This window comes from Gracilinanus agilis, chromosome 2 (genome assembly GCF_016433145.1).
Source record: "Gracilinanus agilis isolate LMUSP501 chromosome 2, AgileGrace, whole genome shotgun sequence".
In the NCBI taxonomy this organism is placed as follows: domain Eukaryota; kingdom Metazoa; phylum Chordata; class Mammalia; order Didelphimorphia; family Didelphidae; genus Gracilinanus; species Gracilinanus agilis.
Genome location: NC_058131.1, coordinates 517,978,013 through 517,998,007, shown reverse-complemented (window position 1 = coordinate 517,998,007; position 19,995 = coordinate 517,978,013). Strand labels below are relative to the sequence as shown.

The 19,995-nt window shown below is 35.8% G+C and overlaps 1 protein-coding gene and 1 pseudogene across 1 annotated transcript in view; one reads left to right on the top strand and one right to left on the bottom strand.

Moving 5' to 3' along the window:
* Window positions 1-2,425, top strand: part of LOC123235918 — a 9,117-nt pseudogene extending 6,692 nt beyond the window's left edge.
* The window catches only part of G2E3 (G2/M-phase specific E3 ubiquitin protein ligase), a 55,601-nt gene extending 52,436 nt beyond the window's left edge, over window positions 1-3,165 (bottom strand). The window contains exon 1 of the mRNA XM_044662152.1: window positions 3,064-3,165. Coding sequence (XP_044518087.1) covers window positions 3,064-3,162 — 99 coding nt within the window. The 5' untranslated portion in view covers window positions 3,163-3,165. The remainder of the gene's footprint in view (window positions 1-3,063) is intronic.
* Window positions 3,166-19,995: the final 16,830 nt, after the last annotated feature.

Sequence of the window (19,995 nt, the reverse complement as noted above, 5' to 3'; positions counted from 1 at the left end):
GGAGAAGGGAGATTGAGCAGGGGCTGAGGGGGGGAGGAGGCAATTGGGAAGAGTAAGGGTGGAGAGGAGTCGGGGCAGAGGCTGGGCCAGCAGGGAAAGGGGAGAGGGAAGAGGAGACAGGGGGAGGAGTTCAGCAAGGGGGAGGAAAGGGTGGGTTTGGGCAGTGGGCAAGGAAAAACTGAGCAAGGCAAGAGGGGAAGGTGGCCAGGACAAGAGCAAGGGTGGGCAGGGTGAGGCAGAGTCTGGGTAGGCTTAGATGGTAAGGGGGTAGAGATGGTACCAAAGGTGGGCTGGGAGGCGAGAGGGGCATGGAAAGGGCAGGGGTAGAAGGAGTCAAATCATGGCCTGGATCTAGAGAAGAATCCTTCTTGTGGGGCAAGGTGTCTGTCTTGTTAGATTTAATTAAGGGTTTGGGAGGAGGAACTGAAGGAGTTAAACCAGAATGGTCTAGATTCAAAGAATGAATGGCCTCCTGACTGGAGGGCAATAAGGGACTGGGATTGGTTGATTTATGAAGATTATATGCCCACAGGAGCCAGTATTTATATTCTTTTGAATCCTTGTTATTAATGGCCAATTTCAAATCTTTTAAAACCTTAAAATTCCAAAGAACCATACTTTGGCCACCTAAAGGATTTATCTGTCCAGGCTTTGCAAAATTTTTTCATCTCCTCTTTTGTCATCCAGTCCTCCTCTGAAAATCCTCGTTCTTCACATGGGCTGATGGGGATATTATTGGGGATGTAGACACTAAACAATAACTCTAGTCCCAACTATCAATAATATGGAATTAGGTCTTGATCAATAATATATGTAAAACCCAGTGAAATTGTGCATTGGCTGCTAAGGGGGGTTAGGGAGGTTTGGGGGAGAGGGAAAGAACATGAAATATGTAACTATAAGAAAATATTCAAAATAAAAACTTTAAAAAAAGGAAAAAAGAAAGAAAATCCTTGTTCTTTCCATCTACATAGTCTCTTATTTAATGGAGAATCCTCAGGCACTTTACTGGTTTTATTCTATATATTTCCCATAAAGTCTGGTCTTTAGACTCTGAATTTAGAAGAAAATTTTCTATGGCGTGGGTGCAGACACACCGTAGGTTGCTAACATTAGAAGAGAGGGTGGGAAAAGACTTAATCTGAGGCCAAAAGGTGGTGAGGAAGGTTTGGAAGGAAAAAACAAGAAAAACAAAGGATTTTTACTCAAGACAAAGTGAAAAAAAAAATTTTCTTGTAGGTAAAACCACCCCTGAAGAGTACAGCCCAAAAATTATTTAATTAAAGCTAAAAGGCTGGGAAGAGCTCTCTCCCTTCCCATCCAGGGGTCAAAAGCCTCTTGCTTCCAAGTAGGCCTACAGGGTTGGGGGGCTGGGACACCAGCTCTGAGGGGCTCCTGGACCCTGAGGCTTTCCTGGAGAAAGGTTTGGTAGGGAGCTGCTTCCCTGAACCAGCCTGGGAGGGGGATGGGGGATGAGTAGGTGCACCAGGAGGCAGGGAGCCAGTGGGTAGAAGAGTCTTACTAGGTGGAGCACTGTGAGGGCCAGCTGATTGTTGCCAAAATAGCCCAGCTTACCAGGCGGCAGCAAGCAAAGGCTGGCTACTCAGCTGTTCTCAGTCACTACTCAGCCCCAAGTTGGTTTAAAGGAAAAGGCATTAATCTCACCCGTGGCATAGTAGGCTTGGCAAGGACCCCAGGCAATGTCAGGTGAAGCGGTGAAAGGGACTGACAGGCAGGCAGCATGGTGAAAAAAACCAAAAAATGGCAAAAAGCAACTTTGAAGTATCAGACCAATGGCAGGGTCTGTGAGGCTAATCTGTCTTTTTGTCTATTAAAAAAAAACAAAACAAAACAAAACAAAACAAAACAAAACAAAACAAAAAACTGCTCTACAATTTAGAGAGGACAAGTGAGAGTTCCATCTCCAGACTTTTGGTCACCATCTGTTAAATTTAAATTACCAACTCCAGGTTCTTAGTTTCCAAAGTTTATTAATAATCACTTGAAATAGAGAAAGCAGATATATAGAGATTAAAGCCTAATCAAATTTAACCACATGTTTCTCCATGTCTGTCTCTCTTAGCGATGGTCCTCCACCACCTCTCTCCAAGGGAATAGAGAGAGCACGCTCCCCCACACCACATCTTTATTCTCCTTGCCCACATGTCATACAACACAGGCATGCAAATGGGATGAGCTAGGTCAGACAGGCAGGATGTCCATGATCCTGGGGGTGGGTGGGTGGGATTTCCTTTACATAATAAGCAGGAGTACAATGAATCTGGGCCTTCCATTGTCTACTGCAAATGCTCCTAAATGGAATGTTGGTGGTTTTTTTTTTCCCCTTGGTTGTTCTTTTGTCAGAGTGTGACATAATTGTCCCAAAAATAGAAATGAAATTGGCATGGCTTTATTTGTTTGTTGGTTTTTTGCCACGAGTCAGAATTTAAAGACTGGAATGATGAAGGTGATGAACAGTCTAAAGTATGTTGGAGACAAATATCCCCAAAGTTCTACAGTACGTCTTCAGGACTCTGATTGTACATTTTTTTAATAAGTCATTGCAAATATTTATAATACATTGTTACGGAGAATTACTTACTTCTGTGAAGGCTATCTTGCTCTCTCCCCACAGGAGGAGAGCGATTTAACATAAATCCAGACCAGGGAGAGGGGGTGGGGGTGGCAGTAGAATTCCTTTAACTTGTAAATTATATAATCCTTAAAAAATAACAAAACTTCTTGTATCTTCTGCCTTAATACTTGTTCCTTTTTTTAAAAAGTATTAGCCATAACGAATGGCTCCCTAAATTCTCTCCCTACCCCCACATAGATGTGAATGAAGATTTTAACAGTCTCAACGGGAATTTAATGAGATTGGTGTCGGTTCTTGGGGGAGGGATAGCTTTACCTGTACACTGACTTAAAACCTGTTCAAATAAAAGTACACATATTAAAGAAACTTAAAACAAAAAAATTTTTTTTCAGCATAAATAATGTTTAAAGAAAAAAAATCTTAGAAAATGATTATATAAAAAAAAATCTTCAAGGTCACCTTCTTACCAGCTTAGAAGCTCTGTTTACTTCCTTCCTGATGTCTTCTATTAGAAAACCATAAACACCATCTTTTTCTTCACCCCTCTGCCAAATTCCACTTGACATCAACTAAGAAAAAATAAATCATGACAAGCTACTTTTGAGCAAAATATCTGCCTTTAGAATATATCTCACTGAGTTACAGAGCTTTGGCACCTCACAAATAGCAAGCACACTATTTCCTATGATTATTTTTCATGCCAACAAGGAAGATAATACTTATTTCCTTTGATTTAAGTAATTTACCATGTTAGGTTCACAGACATATTAGAATCACAGATTTAGAACTTTATGTCTTCAGAGGTCACCTAATCTAAAACATCTCATGAATGGGGAAACTGGGACTTAGAGAAGGTAAGTTGCCCAAGTTCTCATAGTAGTAAGTATCAAAAGTAGGATTTGAAATAAGATCCTTGGAATCCATAGCTAATGTCTTTTGCTGTAACACATAGCCTGATAAATCAGGAATTGTGGAAACAATAAACCAACAAGAATAAAGAAGAGGTAAAAGAAATTATCATTTTAAAGTTTTTTTAAAAGAAGAAAGATTTCATTGGTTCTTATATACATAGACAAAGTGAACAACTGGTATATTTTTATAATGCCAGCATTAAAATTCTAAAAACCATATGGTTGTAATCCCTCCCTAAACCTTTTTTTCAGTGACTTTTTTTTGCTTTGGATTTAGAAGCAATTGTCTCCCAAATGAGGTGATCTAAAAGCTTTGCTATTAATGAAGTATTAGGTTTTCTACAAAGAAAAGTTCCACTAATTGTAAAATCACACTCTCTATGAATGTAATGCTTTCTGATATAGTATAGCATATTAACAAAGTTAGTGGAAGAAGCTAATACAACTACTAGAACAATGCTACAGTTAGCACCCTATTATCAAAGAGAAAGAGCTAAGATCAGGGTGAATTTTTATTTAGGAATTCATTCTGCTGAAGACAGAATAGATAGGCATTTAAAATGTTATGATCTTTAAAATTCATTGTTAGGGGTAGCTAGTAGGGGGTTAGAAAACCAGGCCTGCAGAAAGAGGTCCTGGGTTCAAATCTGGCCTCAGACACATCAAAGTTGTGTGATGCTGGACAAGTCATTTTATCCCAATTGCCTAGTTCTTACTGCTTTTCTACTTTGGAAATGATACTTAGTATCAGTTATAAGACAGAGGGTATAGGTTTTGAAAATAAAATAAAATTCATATTTTGACTCTATTTTTAATACTTTGTGCTTCATTTTGGAAAATATAAATACTGCCTGTGCATCTTTTTTATGCATTATTCAGTGTTATGACCAATTTTTAAAATTTTCATTTCTTAGTTTACAGAAAGCAACAAAAATTATGAAGTTAACAATTCATCATGGATTAGATATGGTGAATATTATTAAAAAATCAATAGATAGGTATAAATTATGAGGAAATATTTAAAGAAAACAGGAAAATAATACATCAAGGTATGAAGAATATTGGAAATTTAGGACTACTTTGTGGTGAATTAACTCTCATTGTGTGTGTGTATATATGTGTGTGTGTATATATATATATAATTTTTTTAATGGATCTATTTTTTTAAAAAAAATCTTACCTTTTATCTTAGAGGTGATACTAAGTATCACCCTGGATAACTGATACAAAGTGTGGATCCTAAAGGTCAGGTAATTGAGTTAAATGACTTGCCCAGGGTCACACTGCTAGGAAGTGTCTGAGGCCATAGTTAAACCCAAGCCCACTTGACTCCAGGTCAGGCATTCTATTCACTGTGCTCCCTAGCTGCCTTTCTATGTATTTATATATTGTATCTGATACGCCTTTTTCTTTTGAATTTCATGAAACTGCTTTCTCCTGATTCCCTTCCCATTTATCTGACTATTGTTCCACCCTTGGCTTCCCCTTCTATCTCCCGAAAGTATCCCAAGGTTCTAAGTCTAAAATGTTCCTGCTCTCTGCACTCCACTTTTATAGAATTCTCATTTTCCCCATAGAATCAACTCAAGTACCATTCTGGAAGAGGTCTTCCCTCATCTCTAGTTGGTATTGTCTTCCCATAAAGCTTATTTTGAGTTTTCTTTGTATGGGTCTTAAATATGATAATATATGTACGTGTAATCTCCCCATTAGAATATAAGCTCCTTGAAGACAGATCTGTTTCCGTTTTGAATCTGTATATCTACCCCTTAATAAACTGCCTGGGAGACATAGTTTGTACTCAATATATGCTTACTGATTGACTATAAAATGAGGATACTAGCTACTTCCCAAAGTTGTTATAAGACTCAAATGAAATAATGTGTTATGTACTTTTAAAACCTGAAAACACTACAAAAATGTGAGATCTTATTGGCACTACTACAAATACAGCTATTTTCTATAAATAAAAATATTCATTTCAGTATTCCAGTATACTGAGCATTGGATAGAGAATATTGCCCATTCTGATAAAACTTGGCAAAATTTTACCAAATTTTTCTTTAAAAACTGAGCCCTTTTGGTTTGAAACATGGCAGCAAAGTCCATTAAACTGAAATCTTGATTCAGTAAATTTCATTGGCATTAAAATCCTCTATAACCCAAAAATTTTATAGAAATAAACCATAAAATTCTTTGGACAAAGAATCATAGGTAAGCCATATTTGTACAGCCAATTAAATAAAAATGTTTTTTTACATTTTAAAATAAAGTTTAGTTGTTTTTAAAAATATAAAAACTATTTCTTACCTAATTGACTATGCTGAAAGCCAGGCCCTTAAGCTATATAATCTGCCTATCTTGATCTAAATTAATACTCATTTTACAAAAGGAGAAATTAAGCTCTAGTTTTCCTAAATCTAACGAAGGGTTGGGCAATTTGCCCATGATCAAAGGCCAGAATTAAGTCTTTTTTTCCCAAGAATTAAAAATTTGAATGATTTTACTCAAAATCAATCATACTTACCAAACAATAGTAATGTACAGTGAGGTTGTAATCATGGTAAGTTTTCTTTTCTCCATACTTTTCAGGATGGTCATCAGTTCTTTTACATAGAACACAAGCTGAGAGAGTGAAAGGTTTTTCAATGTATTTTAGTTCAAGAGGTATGTATCAAATGACAATATACAAAGCCAACGTATAGTGAGTGACACAGGAGAGATATAAAATACATAGAGATAGAAAGAAGAAAAACATCACCTTTGGCTGAGGTAATTGAGGAAAGTTTCATAGAAAGGATGATAATCCCTAAGCTAGTTGTAAAAGCTGTAAATATCTATGGACTAAATTACCAACAAAAAGAATTTAAACAAGGAAAGAAGACAGGCAATAAAATATAAGTAGGAAGCTTACAGCTTGGCTTCAGATTCCCTACTTATATTACATTCTGTTCCCCTTGAGGACAACTAGGGGGGGAAAAGAGAAACAAAATGTTCCTACCCCAATTTTTTCTCCAGGCCAATTATTTTTATTTATTCATTTTAATTCAGCTCCTCCCTCCCCATACCACAGAAGGCATCATCTAGCAAAACATAAGATTATGGCTTTCATGTTTCCACTTCTCAGTTTGTTCTTTGGAGGTGAACATTCACAAGTTATTCTTCTGTAGCTACATATGATAATTCTCGTTTTTACTCATTTCACTCTTCATTATCTCATACAGTTTATTTTCAGGTTCAAAAACAATTTATCTGCTCATCATTTCTTATGGCACAGTAGTATTCCATCACAATCATATTTCACAACTTGTTTAGCCATTTCCCAATAGATATACATTCCCTTGATTTCCAATTCCTTGCAACTACAAAAAGAACTAAAAATATTTTGAACATAAAAGTTCTTTTACTATTTCTTGGTTTCCTTGGGAAATAGACCCAGCAATTAGATTGTCTAAGGATATATATACACAGTTTAAAAGTTCTCTAGGTGTAATTCTAAATTGCTCTTCAGAATAACTGGTTCAATTCAAAGTTCCATCAATAGTGTATTAATGTCCTCACTTTTCCACATTCCCGCCAACATTTGTCATTTTGCCCTTTTGTCATATTAGCCAATATGATGGGTGTCATAGGAGAATTGTTTGGGTTTGCACTTCTCTAATCAGTAGTGATTTAGAGTATTTTTTCCATGTACCTACCTATATTTGGCTTTCATTTCTTCAACCACAAACTTACTGTTCATGTATTTTGTCCATTTATCATTTGGGGGATCGCTCTTATTTCCATAAATCTGACAAAGTTCTCTCTCTTTTATGAGACCTTTGTCTAAGAGATTGTCTATGAAAAAATTTCCTCAATTTTATGCTTAATTAAGGCAATATTTGTTTTATTTGAACAAAATCTTTTCAATTTAATGTATTTAAAATTATCCATTTACATCTCACAATGCTCTCCATCTCTTGTTTACTCACAAATTCCTCTCATACCCATGAATCTGATAGGTAATATGTTCCTTGTTCTTCTAATTTGCCTATGATATCTCCTTTTATATCTAAATCATGTATCCATTTTGATCTTATGCTCTATGGTTTTAAAAAGAACAGATAAGAAAAATACTTAGGCAACCCAACCCCATTAAATCAAATACTAGTCATTATAAAGTATAATGTACATGCATTGCACATACAAAATAAAAAGCACGGAATGAGATCTTAAGATAGAGATCTAAAGTAAAATTAAAATTCCATACTATATATCCTGCTACAGTGAAATTTTGCTACAATGTTTCAATTCCATGTTGAAACCTACTCATTTACAGAATTTCAAATAGCTAGGTTTTTCCATTCAATTAGGTCATTTAAAACTATTAGGAATATCAAGATGCTTCAAAAAGAGGATTTGCAGAACTACAAAACAGAATTTTTAAAAGGAGATCATCTAATCTAAACTTCTAAATTTTTTGTAAAATAAAAGTGTAAAGCATGAGTTTAAAAAAGGCTAATTTAATTCAACCTTTTGAAAATGTTAACTTTTGAAATGTTGACAAATATTAAGTACTCAGAATAAAGGTAAAAAAAAGTCATTAAATTACAATGTTTACTCACCAAAGTTCTGAAGCTGACAAAGATTATTTTCATTCATGCTAATGAGCGCCTCTCAAATCAAGACCTAGGAAAAATTGAAAGTAATTTATCAAGGATGCCACCTTACAAAAGACAAAATTGTCCAAAACTTTGAACAAACTTACTTAGCCTGCAAAAGATCTTTATATAGGAGTTGGGGAGTGGCTACAACTAAAAAAAAAACATTTAACATTTTTGACACAAAAATTAAAGCAGGGGCGGCTGGGTAGCTCAGTGGATTGAGAGTCAGGCCTAGGTTCAAATCCGGCCTCAGACACTTCCCAGCTGTGTGACCCTGGCCAAGTCCCTTGACCCCCATTGCCCATCCTTACCACTCTTCCACCTAGGAGCCAATACACAGAAGTTAAGAGTTTAAAAAAAAAAATTTAAAAAAATTAAAGCATTCTTTTTAGAATGGCCTAAAGATACACAATCTTGAAGCTGAAATAGATATAGAGAGTATGTATTTCTACTTCATTTGATATTAAGAAAAATGAGGACCGGATTATTTAGATTATTTACTCAAGACCATAGAGGAAATTAGGAGCAGGACAAGTTCTAAAATCTAGACCCCAATAAATAAATAAATAAATAAATAGATGAATGAATGAATGAATGAATGAATGAATGAATGAATGAATAAATGAAATCTAGGTCTCCTACTTGAGCATTCCATTTATATGTCATACTAAATTTCCCCCTATCCTAATATTTACACATTTTAGACTGCTGATTAGATTGACTAGATTATAAAGAAAATAATAAACAAGTTTGTATTAGCTTTTGGAAAACTGAGGTTTGGATTTACATTCCATGTATTTCAATTTTGCTTTAAAAATGCTGGTGAATTTTCAAAAGAGTCTAGAAAGATGGCAGTTAGATATAATCTCAGTCTAATCCTCCCTTCCCACTATATAGATACAACTCCCTTATTCTGATTCACTATCTCCACTTGCCCCAGCCAAATGAATTTAGACCAAATTTCCTTTCATCCCTGAGAAGCATTTAGAAACCCACCTCATCAATAGCTGATTAATCAACAATTATTTATTAGGAACTGGTGGGATGAGATTCAGTGTGTAATCCTCATAGTAGTACTTGGCTTGTTGTAACCCCAATTTTCAAGACCCCTTAGCATTATTACTCCTTGGAGTAGAGCTACCCTCTCCCACCCCCACATAAAATTTTTAGTTTTCCTGACCTAGTTTCAAAAACCTTGAGAAAAGTTTATCTGTACCCTAGGAAGAAAGCCAACTACAAGATAAGCTGAATGAGGGAAAGTACAGTGAGTTTCAAAAGTATCATTATGATTCCCAGGCTGGGAATCCTATGATAGTCACAGATTTTTCTGGATCATGGTGATCTTTAAGAGTATGTAATGTTGAAAATCATGCACTCAAGACTGTAAACATCACAACCCCATCTTTTGTGGGATTGGACAGAGGGGAGGAGGAGAATAGTGTGTCAGGATTGTTAAAAAAAGTCTGTGATCCTACCTAGAAGAGGAGTTGATTGTGTGGGCAGAATCTCTTTTCCTTCCCTTCCCTTCCCCCTTCCTCCACTTCCATGCTGTCTGCTGTTTTCTCCAAATAATGCCACTTTTCTCTGCCAGCATCTTATCAAGTCTACTGTCTGCTCATTAGAGTGATTAGTGGGGGGTATAAGCCTTCCCAGAATTCTACTGCACACAGGCACCTACAGGGCAAATTCAAAATAAAACAGTTCCTACCCTCAAAGAATTTACATACTACAAAATGAAGAAAATATACACACATATATATTATATAGATGTGTATATTGATACACATATATATTTAAACCCTTACCTTCTGTCTTGGAGTCAATACTGTGTATTGGTTACAAGGCAGAAGAGTGGTAAGGGTAGGCAATGGGGGGTCAAGTGACTTGTCCAGACTCACACAACTAGGAAGAGTCTGAGGCTAGATTTGAACCCAGGACCTTTCATCTCTAGGCCTGGCTCTCAATCCACTGAGCCACCCAGCTACCCCTAAGAAGACAACATATAAAGAGAAGAGGGAGAGAGAGATTCCTTTCCAGGTTTCACAGTTGAACCTGTAGACTTCTGCTATGCCTCAGAAACCTCTTCATTATGGAAACTCACTTTAGCCCTGAAATTCAAACATGGGGAATACCCTGTACCCCTATTGTCTCTCCCTTCAATTAGATAATTTTACCCAGAATCAGTCAAGTAAAAAAAGTATCTAGGCCAGCCATATCTCATTCCTCTTCAAGGTACATTCCAGACTTTTTCTATTAAGCCTCTGTAATGTATTTCATAACTACCTTCCTCCTGCCTCCCTACCTTTGTCACTGACCTCCACCCTTTTTCAGTTTTCTTTTTATGTGCTGTCTTTTCTCAGTAAAAGAAAGCTCCTTGAAGGCAAAGACTCTTTCTGCTTGTATTTGTATTCCCAGCATTTAGCACACGCATGGCTCACAGAAAGGCCACAATAAAATAATAGCTCAGATTAATAGTTGCAGTTCTTCTGTGGAAGGAGAAACACAGAAGAAAAACAACCACTTGAACACATGGGTTGATGGGGATATTACTGGGGATGTAGACACTAAACGATCACTCTAGTCCAACTATCAATAATATGGAATTAGGTCTAGATCAGTGATACACGTAAAACCCAGTGGAATTGTGTGTCGGCTAAGGGGGTTAGGGAAGTTTGGGGGAGAGGGAAAGAACATGAAACATGTAACTAGGGGAAAATATTCAAAATAAAAATTTTAAAAATAAAAAAAATAGTTGCAGTTCTTGGGGGTAAACTGGCTTTTCCTTACATGTCTCCTGCCTTCAGTTACATGATAGACCTTCAAATACTTGATTATCTTGAGTTTTTCAAGAGAAGCTGATCTTTTCACTATCTAAACTGATCCCAACTCCTTTATTATGCCTCAAAAGTATATAGTTACATAAACTCAACTTTGAATGTAAATAGTCTTAGAGGGAAGGCACTAAGATTAGGGAGGACTAGGGAAGGCTCTTGCAGAAGGTGGGACTTGAGGTTTGAAGGAATCCAGGAAAGCCAAAACTTCCACATGAGGGAGTGTTTTAGGTTTGAAGACAATCAGTAAAAATGCTGAGTTGGAAGATAAAATGTAGTGTGTGTAAAGAAATTTAGTCAATGGGTCATAGAGTATATGTGTAGAAAAGAGAGGCTATATGGCTAAACAAGACTAGAAATATAGGAAGGGGTAAGGTTATGAAAGCTAACCAGAAGCGATTATATTTTATCCTGAGAGGCTATTTTGATCATAAGAGCTTGTTGAATAGAGGCAGAGTATGATATGATCAGACCAATGTCTTAGGAAGATCAATTTGACAACTAATTGAAGGACGGATTGGAGTAAGGAGAGATTTTATGCATTTTAATTATTTTTTTATTTATCATTATGCAATTTGACTTTTTTTAATGTTTATTTAATTAATTTAGGGTATTTTCCCATGGTTACATAATTCATGTTCTTTCCCTCCCTTCCTCTCACCCCACTCCCATAGCTAACAAGCAATTCCACTGGGTTTTATATGTGTCATTGATCAAGACCTATTTATCCATATTATCCATATAACAATCCATATTATTGATTTAGAATACTTTTTCATGTGGTTATTGATAGTTTTGATTTCTTTATCTGAAAATTGCCTATTCATGTGCCTTGCCCATTTATCAAGTGGGGAATGGCTTAATCTTTTGTACAATTGATGTAGTTTCTTGTAAATTTGAGTAATTAGACCTTTGTCAGAGTTTTTTGTTATAAAGATTTTTTTCTCAATTTGTTGCTTCCCTTCTAATTTAGGTTACATTGGTTGTACAAGTTTGTACAAAAACTTTATAATTTAATGTAATCAAAAATATTTATTTTACATTTTGTAATATTTTCTGTCTCTTACTTTATCTTAAAAATCTTTCCTTTCCCGTAGATCTGATAGGTATACTATTGTATGTTCACCTAATTTACTTATAGTTTTCTTCTTTATATTTAAGTCATTCACCAATTCTGAATTTATCTTGGAGTAGGGTGTGAGATGTTGATCTAAATATTATCTCTCCCATACTGTTTTCCAATTTTCCCAGTAGTTTTTGTCAAATGGTAGGATACTGTCTTCAAAACTGGGATCTTTGGGTTTATCATATAATGTCTTGCTAAGGTCATTTACCCCAAGTCTATTCCACTGATCCTCCCTTCAGTCTCTTAGCCAGCTCCATATTGTTTTGATGACCACTGCTTTCTAGTACAGTTTAAGATCTGGTACTGTTAGGCCCCTATCCTTCACAGTTTTTTTTCCATTGTTTCCCTTGATATTCTTGATCTTTTGTTCTTCCAAATGAACTTTTTAATAACTTTTTATAATTCAGTAAAAAAGTTTCTTGGTAGTTTGGTAGGTATGGCATTGAATAAGTAAATTAATTTGGGTAGGATTGTCACTTTTATTATATTAGCTCGTCCTACCCATGAGCAATTAATGTTTTTCTAATTGTGTGGAAAGAGTTCTGTAGTTGTGTTCATATAATTCCTGTGTTAGTCTTAGCAAATAGATTCCTAAATATTTTATATTGTCTAGGGTGATTTTAAATGGAATTTCTCTTTCTAACTCTTGCTGCTGAGATATGTTGGAAATATATAGAAATACTAATGATTTATGTGGGTTTGTTTTGTATCCTGCAACTTTGCTAAAGTTGTTGATTATTTCCACTAGCTTTTTAGTTGAATATCTAGGATTCTTTAAGTAAACCATCATAACTTCTGCAAAGACTCCTCATTGCCTATTTTAATATCTTCAATTTCTCTTCTCTAATTGCTACTGCTAGTGTTTCTAGTAAAATGTTAAATAATAGAGTTGATAATAGGCACACTTGTTTCCCTCCTGATCTTATTGGGAAGGCTTCTAATTTATCCCTATTGCAAATGATGCTTGTTGATAGTTTTAAATATATACTGTTTTATTATTTTTAGGAAAGGCTCTTCTATTCCTATACTGTCTGGTGTTTTCAATAGGAAGATAATCATGTGATTTCTGTTGGTGTGCTTGTTGATATGGTCAATTATGTGGATGGTTTTCCTAATATTAAGCCATCCTTTTGCATTCCTGGTATTAATCCCACTGATTTTAGTGAATAATCCTTATAATTACTTGCTGGAGTCTTTTTGCTAGTACTCTATTAAGATTTTTTGCACCTATGTTGATTAAGGAGATTGGTCTGTAGTTTTCTTTCCATTTTTGATCTGCCTGGCTTTGGAATCAGTACCATATTTGTGTCATAAAAAGAATTTGGTAGAACTCCTTCTTTGTCTATTTTGTCAAATAGTTTGTATAGTACTGGGATTAGTTCTTCTTTAAATGTTTGATAGAATTCATATGCCCCTGGGGATTTTTTTCTTAGAGAGTTCCTTGATGGCTTGTTCAATTTCTTTTTCTCATATGGGATTATTTAAGTATTCGATTTCTTCTTCTGTTAATCTAGGCAATTTATATTTTTGTAAATATTCATCTATATCACCTAGATTGCTGTATTTATTGCCATATAACTGGCCAAAATAGTTCTTAATAATTACCTTAATTTCCTCTTCATTAGAGGTGAGGGCATCTTTTTCATCTTTGATACTATTAATTTGGTTTTCTTTCCTTTTTTTTATTAGATTAACCAGTACTTTATTTATTTCAAAGTACCAGCTTCCAGTCTTATTTATTAATTCAATAGTCCTTTCACTTTCCATTTTATTAATTTCCCCTTTAATTTTTAGGATTTCTAATTAATCTGAGGATTTTTAATTTTTTCTCTTTCTAGTTTTTTAATTTGCATGCCCAATTTAGTGACCTCTTCCCTCTCTGATTTGTTAATATATGCACTCAGAGATATAAATTTCCCCCAAGTACTGCTTTGGCTGCATCCCATAGATTTTTATGTCTTCTCATTATCATTCTCTTCAATGAAATTATTGTTTCTACAAATTGTTCCTTAACCAACCAATTTTGGAGAATCATATTATTTAGTTTCCAATTTGCCTCTCCATTTACCCTTACTATTATTATTTTATTGTATTATGAACTGAAATAGCTGTATTTATTATTTCTACTTTTTTGCATTTGTTTGCAATGTATTTTATGCCCTAATACATGGTCAATCTTTGTGAATGTACTATGTGCTGCTGAAAAGATGATGTATTCCTTTTTGTCCCTATTTATTTTTCTCCATATATCTATTAACTCTAATTTTTCTAAGATTTCATTTACATCTCTTATCTCTTTCTTATTTGTTTTTTGGTTTGATTTATCTAGATCTGATAGAGGAAGGTTCAGTTCTCCCACTAGTATAGTTTTACTATCTAATTCCTCCTTAAGCTCCAATAGTTTCTCCTTTAAAAATGTGAATGCTATGCTATTTGGTGTGTATATGTTGAGTATTGATATTTCCTCATTGTCTCTACTGACTTTTATCAGGATGTAATTATCTTTCCTATCTCTTTTAAATAGATCTATTTTTACTGTGGCTTTGTCAGATATTTCTATTGCAATTCCTGTCTTCTTTTTCTCAGCTGATTCCTTTTACCCAAACCCTGTATGTCTCTACCTGCCTCATGAATATTTCTTGTAGACACTATATGGTAGGATTTTGGTTTCTAATCCACTTGCTATTTGCTTCCATTTTATGGGTGAGTTAATCCCATTCACATTCAGAGTTATGATTACCACCAGTGTATTCCCCATCATTTTTATTTCCTCTCCTAATCCTGCCCTTTATTCTTTCACTATTTCCTTCTACACCAGTGTTTTGCTTTTAATCAGCCCCACTCAATCCCCACCCTCATTTTACTTTCCTTCTGACCCCTCCCCTTCTTATTCTTGTCTTATTTTTCTTTAGAGTCTATTTAATTCCTTCTCTCCCTCTTTCCCTCCCTTTTGATACTCCCTGCCCCAATCCCCCCCCACTTTGGTTTTTCCCTCTCAACTTCCTGTAGGTTAAGATAGAATTCGACACCCCAATGGATCTAGATGCTCTTCCCTCTCAGAATTTATTCCACTGAGACTAAAGTTTAAGTATTACCTATTAGAACTCTTCCTCTCCTTCTTATAATAGTATTCTTCCCCTCCCCCTCCCATGTGCCTCTTTATGTAGTATAAATTATCTTTTCTTATTCCTTCAAGTTTCTCTTGGTGCCATCTAATATTCCCCACCTTTTCTTTTTTTACCTATCATCTTAAACCTCTTAGTACCACAACCTCTACCTATGAATAATTCTTCTAATTACTATGATAGTGTATCCAGTTTTTGAGAGTTACAAATATCATTTTTCCATATTGGGATATAAACAATTTGACCTAACTGAAGACCTCAAAAAAAAATTTTTTTCCCCTCTCTTGTTCATCTTTTCATGTTTCTCTTGATTTTTGTATTTGGACATCAAATTTTCCATTTAGTTTTGGCATTTTCTTTACAAATACTTGGAAATCTATTTTGTTAAATGTCCATACTTTCCCCTGGAAATATATAGTCAGTTTTGATGGGTAGGTGATCCTTGGTTGTAGACCCAATTCTCTCGTCTTTCTGAATATCATATTCCAAGTCTTGCAGTCTAATATGCAGGCTGCCGGAGCTTGTGTTATCCTGATTGGTGCTCCATGATATCTAAATTGTCTCTTTCTGGCTTCTTGCAATATTTTCTCCTTAGCTTGGAAGCTCTTGAATTTGGCTATTACATTCCTGGGGGTTGTCTTTTGAGGATTTAATGTAGAGGGTGATCTATGGACTCTCTCAATGTCTATTTTTACCTCTTCTTCAAGAATATCTGGTCAGTTTTCTTGGATAATTTCTTGTAATATGATGTCACGGTTTCTGTTCATATCTAGGTTTTCAGGTAGACCTATGAATCTCAAATTGTCTCTCCTGGATCTGTTTCCAGGTCAGTGATCTTCTCAATGAGATATTTCAGGTTTCCTTATACTTTGTCATTCCTTTGACTTTGCTTTATTAATTCATGCTGTGACTGATTTTCATCTATAATCTTTTGATTTTCCTTTTCGTTTTGGTCTATCCTGCTTTTCATGGCTTCCAGCAGGTCAATTCTGTCTCTAATTTGCTCATCACTTCATTTGATTTCTGGGTTTATTTTCCCAAGTGGGAGACTATCTTTTAAATTGTGATTTTCTTTTTGAACTATTTTTCACTTTTCTTGCCAAGTTTCTTCTATCTTTCTTAGTTGGTTCTTAACCTCCAATTTGAGTTCCTGGAGAGCTTGTGACCAATTTCCATTTATTTTTTTGAAAGTTTGGATGTGTTTGCTTGTTTTTTGCCCTGTGCTATCTCCTCTGTAATCTGCTGTTTTTCTCCATAGAAGTTATCCAGGGTCAGAGTTGTTTTCTTATTTTTTTGGTAGTTGTACATTGTAGTTCTTGGGTGTTAAGTGGCCATAGCTGTGTAAGTTTTTTTCTTCCCTTCCTGGCCAGAAGTCTGAGTGAGGAGGGCAGGCTCTCTATGTTTTGAGCTATAGAGCAGTTTTTGCCCTGAGGCTATTTTTCAGTCTCTACCACATCTGCTACATAGAGCCCCTCTCTAGTCTATCTCTATGCTCATGCTCCATGTTCCTCAGGCTCCTGGGTTCCCAAGTCTCACTGCTCTCAAGGTTAAGTCTGTGGTATCCTCAGCCAGCCCCCTGTGAACCTAGAGATTGTCCTGCACTTGCTCTGATTCTAGAGCTGTAGGTGGAGTGGGGAAGGGGTGATTAGCTTGCACTTTGGTAGGAGTAATTTTACCCTCTTATAGCATGGAAGTGTCCAAATCCTGCCTACCTTCAAGGCCTATGGTAGAACCCCTTCACTCATCAGATTTTTATTTTTGTCCTTTTGAGGCACTTTATATCAGTTGGTGGTGAGAAGTCCCTTGCTTCTACTCTGCAGCCATCTTAGCCCAGAATTCAGTAGATTATTGCAACAGTTCAAGGGTAATGTGATGAAAGCCTGTATATCAGGGTGATACTGCAATGTCAGAGAAGGGAGAGTATACAAGAAACATGACAATGATATAAACAACAAAACTTGCCCACTGATTAGAGAGAAGTAAGAAAGAATCAGGAGTTAAGAGTACAAAAAATAATGAGCTTAGTTCTGGAGATGTTTAGGATGTTTATAAGATATTGTTTAAGCTGTCTTTTTTTAAGTTTGGAATTAAAAAACAAAACAAAAAAATATGCAAGAAAAAAGTGGGTGAAAAGCTGAGGATGACTTCAAAGTTTCAAACACTGTAGATTAGAAGAATGGTGGTATCTTATGGATTTAGAAAGTCAGAAAGGGTAGTATTTGGGGAATAGGACAATAAGTTTTATTCTGAAAAAGTCAGATTATTAATTTATATCAAGTAGGGAATTTAGCTCCCATCTAATCCAGCCTCTTCATTTTACAGAAGACACTGAGGACAAGGGAAGTTAAGTGACTTGCCTAAGATTATAAAAGCAATAAATAGTCAAATGAATTTTGAATCAGGAAGTACCTTTATGACTTGATAAAGTAAAGAGAACTAGGAGAACACTATAAAATGATGTCATTAAAAAAAACTGTAAAAGCCTTTTAAATTCTGATCAATGTAATGAGAAACCTCCATTCCAGAAGAATGAAGATGAAGCACTCTCCACCAGAAAAAGGTGATGGATAAAACAGCAGAATGAGATACTTTGCAACAAGGCAATCCTTTTGCACTTCTTTGATTGATTTCCTCACACTCAAAGGGGCATTCTAAACTTTTTCATCTGTACTCAAGTCTTCTTGGGAAAGAGGAAAGATCCCATATAGAAAGTAGGATTTGAGCTGCATCTAGAAAAAAGTCAAAGAAACCAACAGATAGAAGTGAAATGGGAGAACATTTCAGGCAAGGGGGAAATGAAAAGGCACATACATTGCAATAATATTGTATGATGATTATTTGTGAAAACTTGACTACTGTCAGCAACACAGTGACCTGGGATAAACCAGACTTATAACAGCAAATGCTATCTACCTCCAGAGAAAGAATTGTTGGAGTTGTCTTTCACTTGTATTTATTTATGATTTTATTTTTGGGTTTTGGTTATGTATTGTTGTGAGGAGGATTAGATTAGGTATTGATTATGTATTGATTAAGTTGTACATAGCAGGAAGGAGCTGGAGCTGGGAATTCCAGGTTGGAATGAAGGAGGAGGAAGTCTGTCTGTGCCCTGAGTGTGGACTCCATTAGTGGTAGGCAAAAACTGTTGCCAGTCTGGGAGACCTCAGAGCAAAGGATACCCTGCTTCCTGATTTCCCCTGGGATCCTGTGTGGTGTGGCATCTAGCAAAAGGACAAATCTACAGAGCCAAGAGAGGAGGAGAAGAAAAGGGTTTTTCAAGCAAAACCCTCTCTACTTGGTTCCTGAGACAACTTTAGCTCCTGGCATCCAGAGATCATCAGTGGATTGCAGTGAGAATCCCAAAGCCACAAAAGCCCTAACTGTACTCAAGCCTGGCAGGTTCCAGGTTTGAGGCAGAAACCCAGAGACTCCATTTACAACTCCTTGGGCCCTGTTAGTTTAGATCACTTAGATAAGAGTAGAATAAGTCCTCCCATTGCCCTGTGGTTTTATCCCTTAGATTTTAAGTATAGAAATCCTTTCCCACCTTTTAGTCTAACATAATTAAAGCTGAAATCATCTTCCTTATCATTCCTTATAGTGCAATAGCATTCCATTACCAACATGTACCACAATTTGTTCAGCCATTCCCCAACTGATGAACATCCCCATAATTTCCAATTCCAATGCTACTACAAAAATAGTTGCTATAAATATTTTTGTACCAGTAGATCCTTTCCCCTTCTTTTATTATCTCTTTGGGATACAGATACAGTAGTGGTATGCACATCAAAGGTATGCCCAGTTTTATAGCCTTTTGGGCATAGTGGCAGATAAGATTGTTCTGGGGAAAGACTTAAGTCAGGGAGACAAACTATAAGGCCATTTCAGTAGCCCAGGTGTGAAGTGATAAAGGCCTATTCTGGAATGGTGGTTGTGGTGAATGGAGAGAAGAGAAAATATCTGAAAGATGTTCTGTTGCCACGGAAACAAAACTTTGCAACACACATAAGTAGAATACTACAAGGGAGCTAATAAAGATGTCATTAGACTGGGAACCTGGTTGGTTAACTGGGAGGATGGTGATCTCCACAGGAACAGGAAAGTTTGAAAGAGGAAAGGATTTAGGGTAGATGAGGACAAGTTCTGTTTTAAACATGAGTTTGAAATGTTTACAGGGAATCCAATTTGAGATGTCCAAAAGGTTTTTGGTGATACAAGCCTGGGGTTCAGAATCATCAACCTGTGCAAAGTGATGAGATTACCAAAGTAGAAAAAAGCACAGGACAGAGCCTTGGGGAATAAACCAACAAATGACCTAGATGAAAATCCAGCAAAGAAAGCTGAGAGTTAGTCAAAAAGGAGAACCAAGACAGTAGTGTCATTTTTGAAACCACTTAAAGTGAAAACCACTTTAAACTGCCAAGAAATCTGGCAATTTAAAGAGGTCAGTGGTGGCTTTGAAAAGATTAATTTCAATTCATTTGAAATTTTTGAAATTTGAAATAAAAAAATTAATTTCAATTCATTGATGAGATCAAAAGTCATTCATACAAAGAATTGAGAAGAGAGAGTAGAGGCTTCAATTATAAGCAGCTTTCGAAAAAGGTTAGCTGAGAAGGGGAGGAGAGAAAAAGGACAATAGCTGGCAGACATGTAATAAAGATCAACTGAGTGTTTTTAAGAATGGAGGAAACATAAGCCTGTTTATAGGCAGTAGGGAAAGAGCTAGTAGATAGGGAGAGATGAAAAATTAAGGAAAA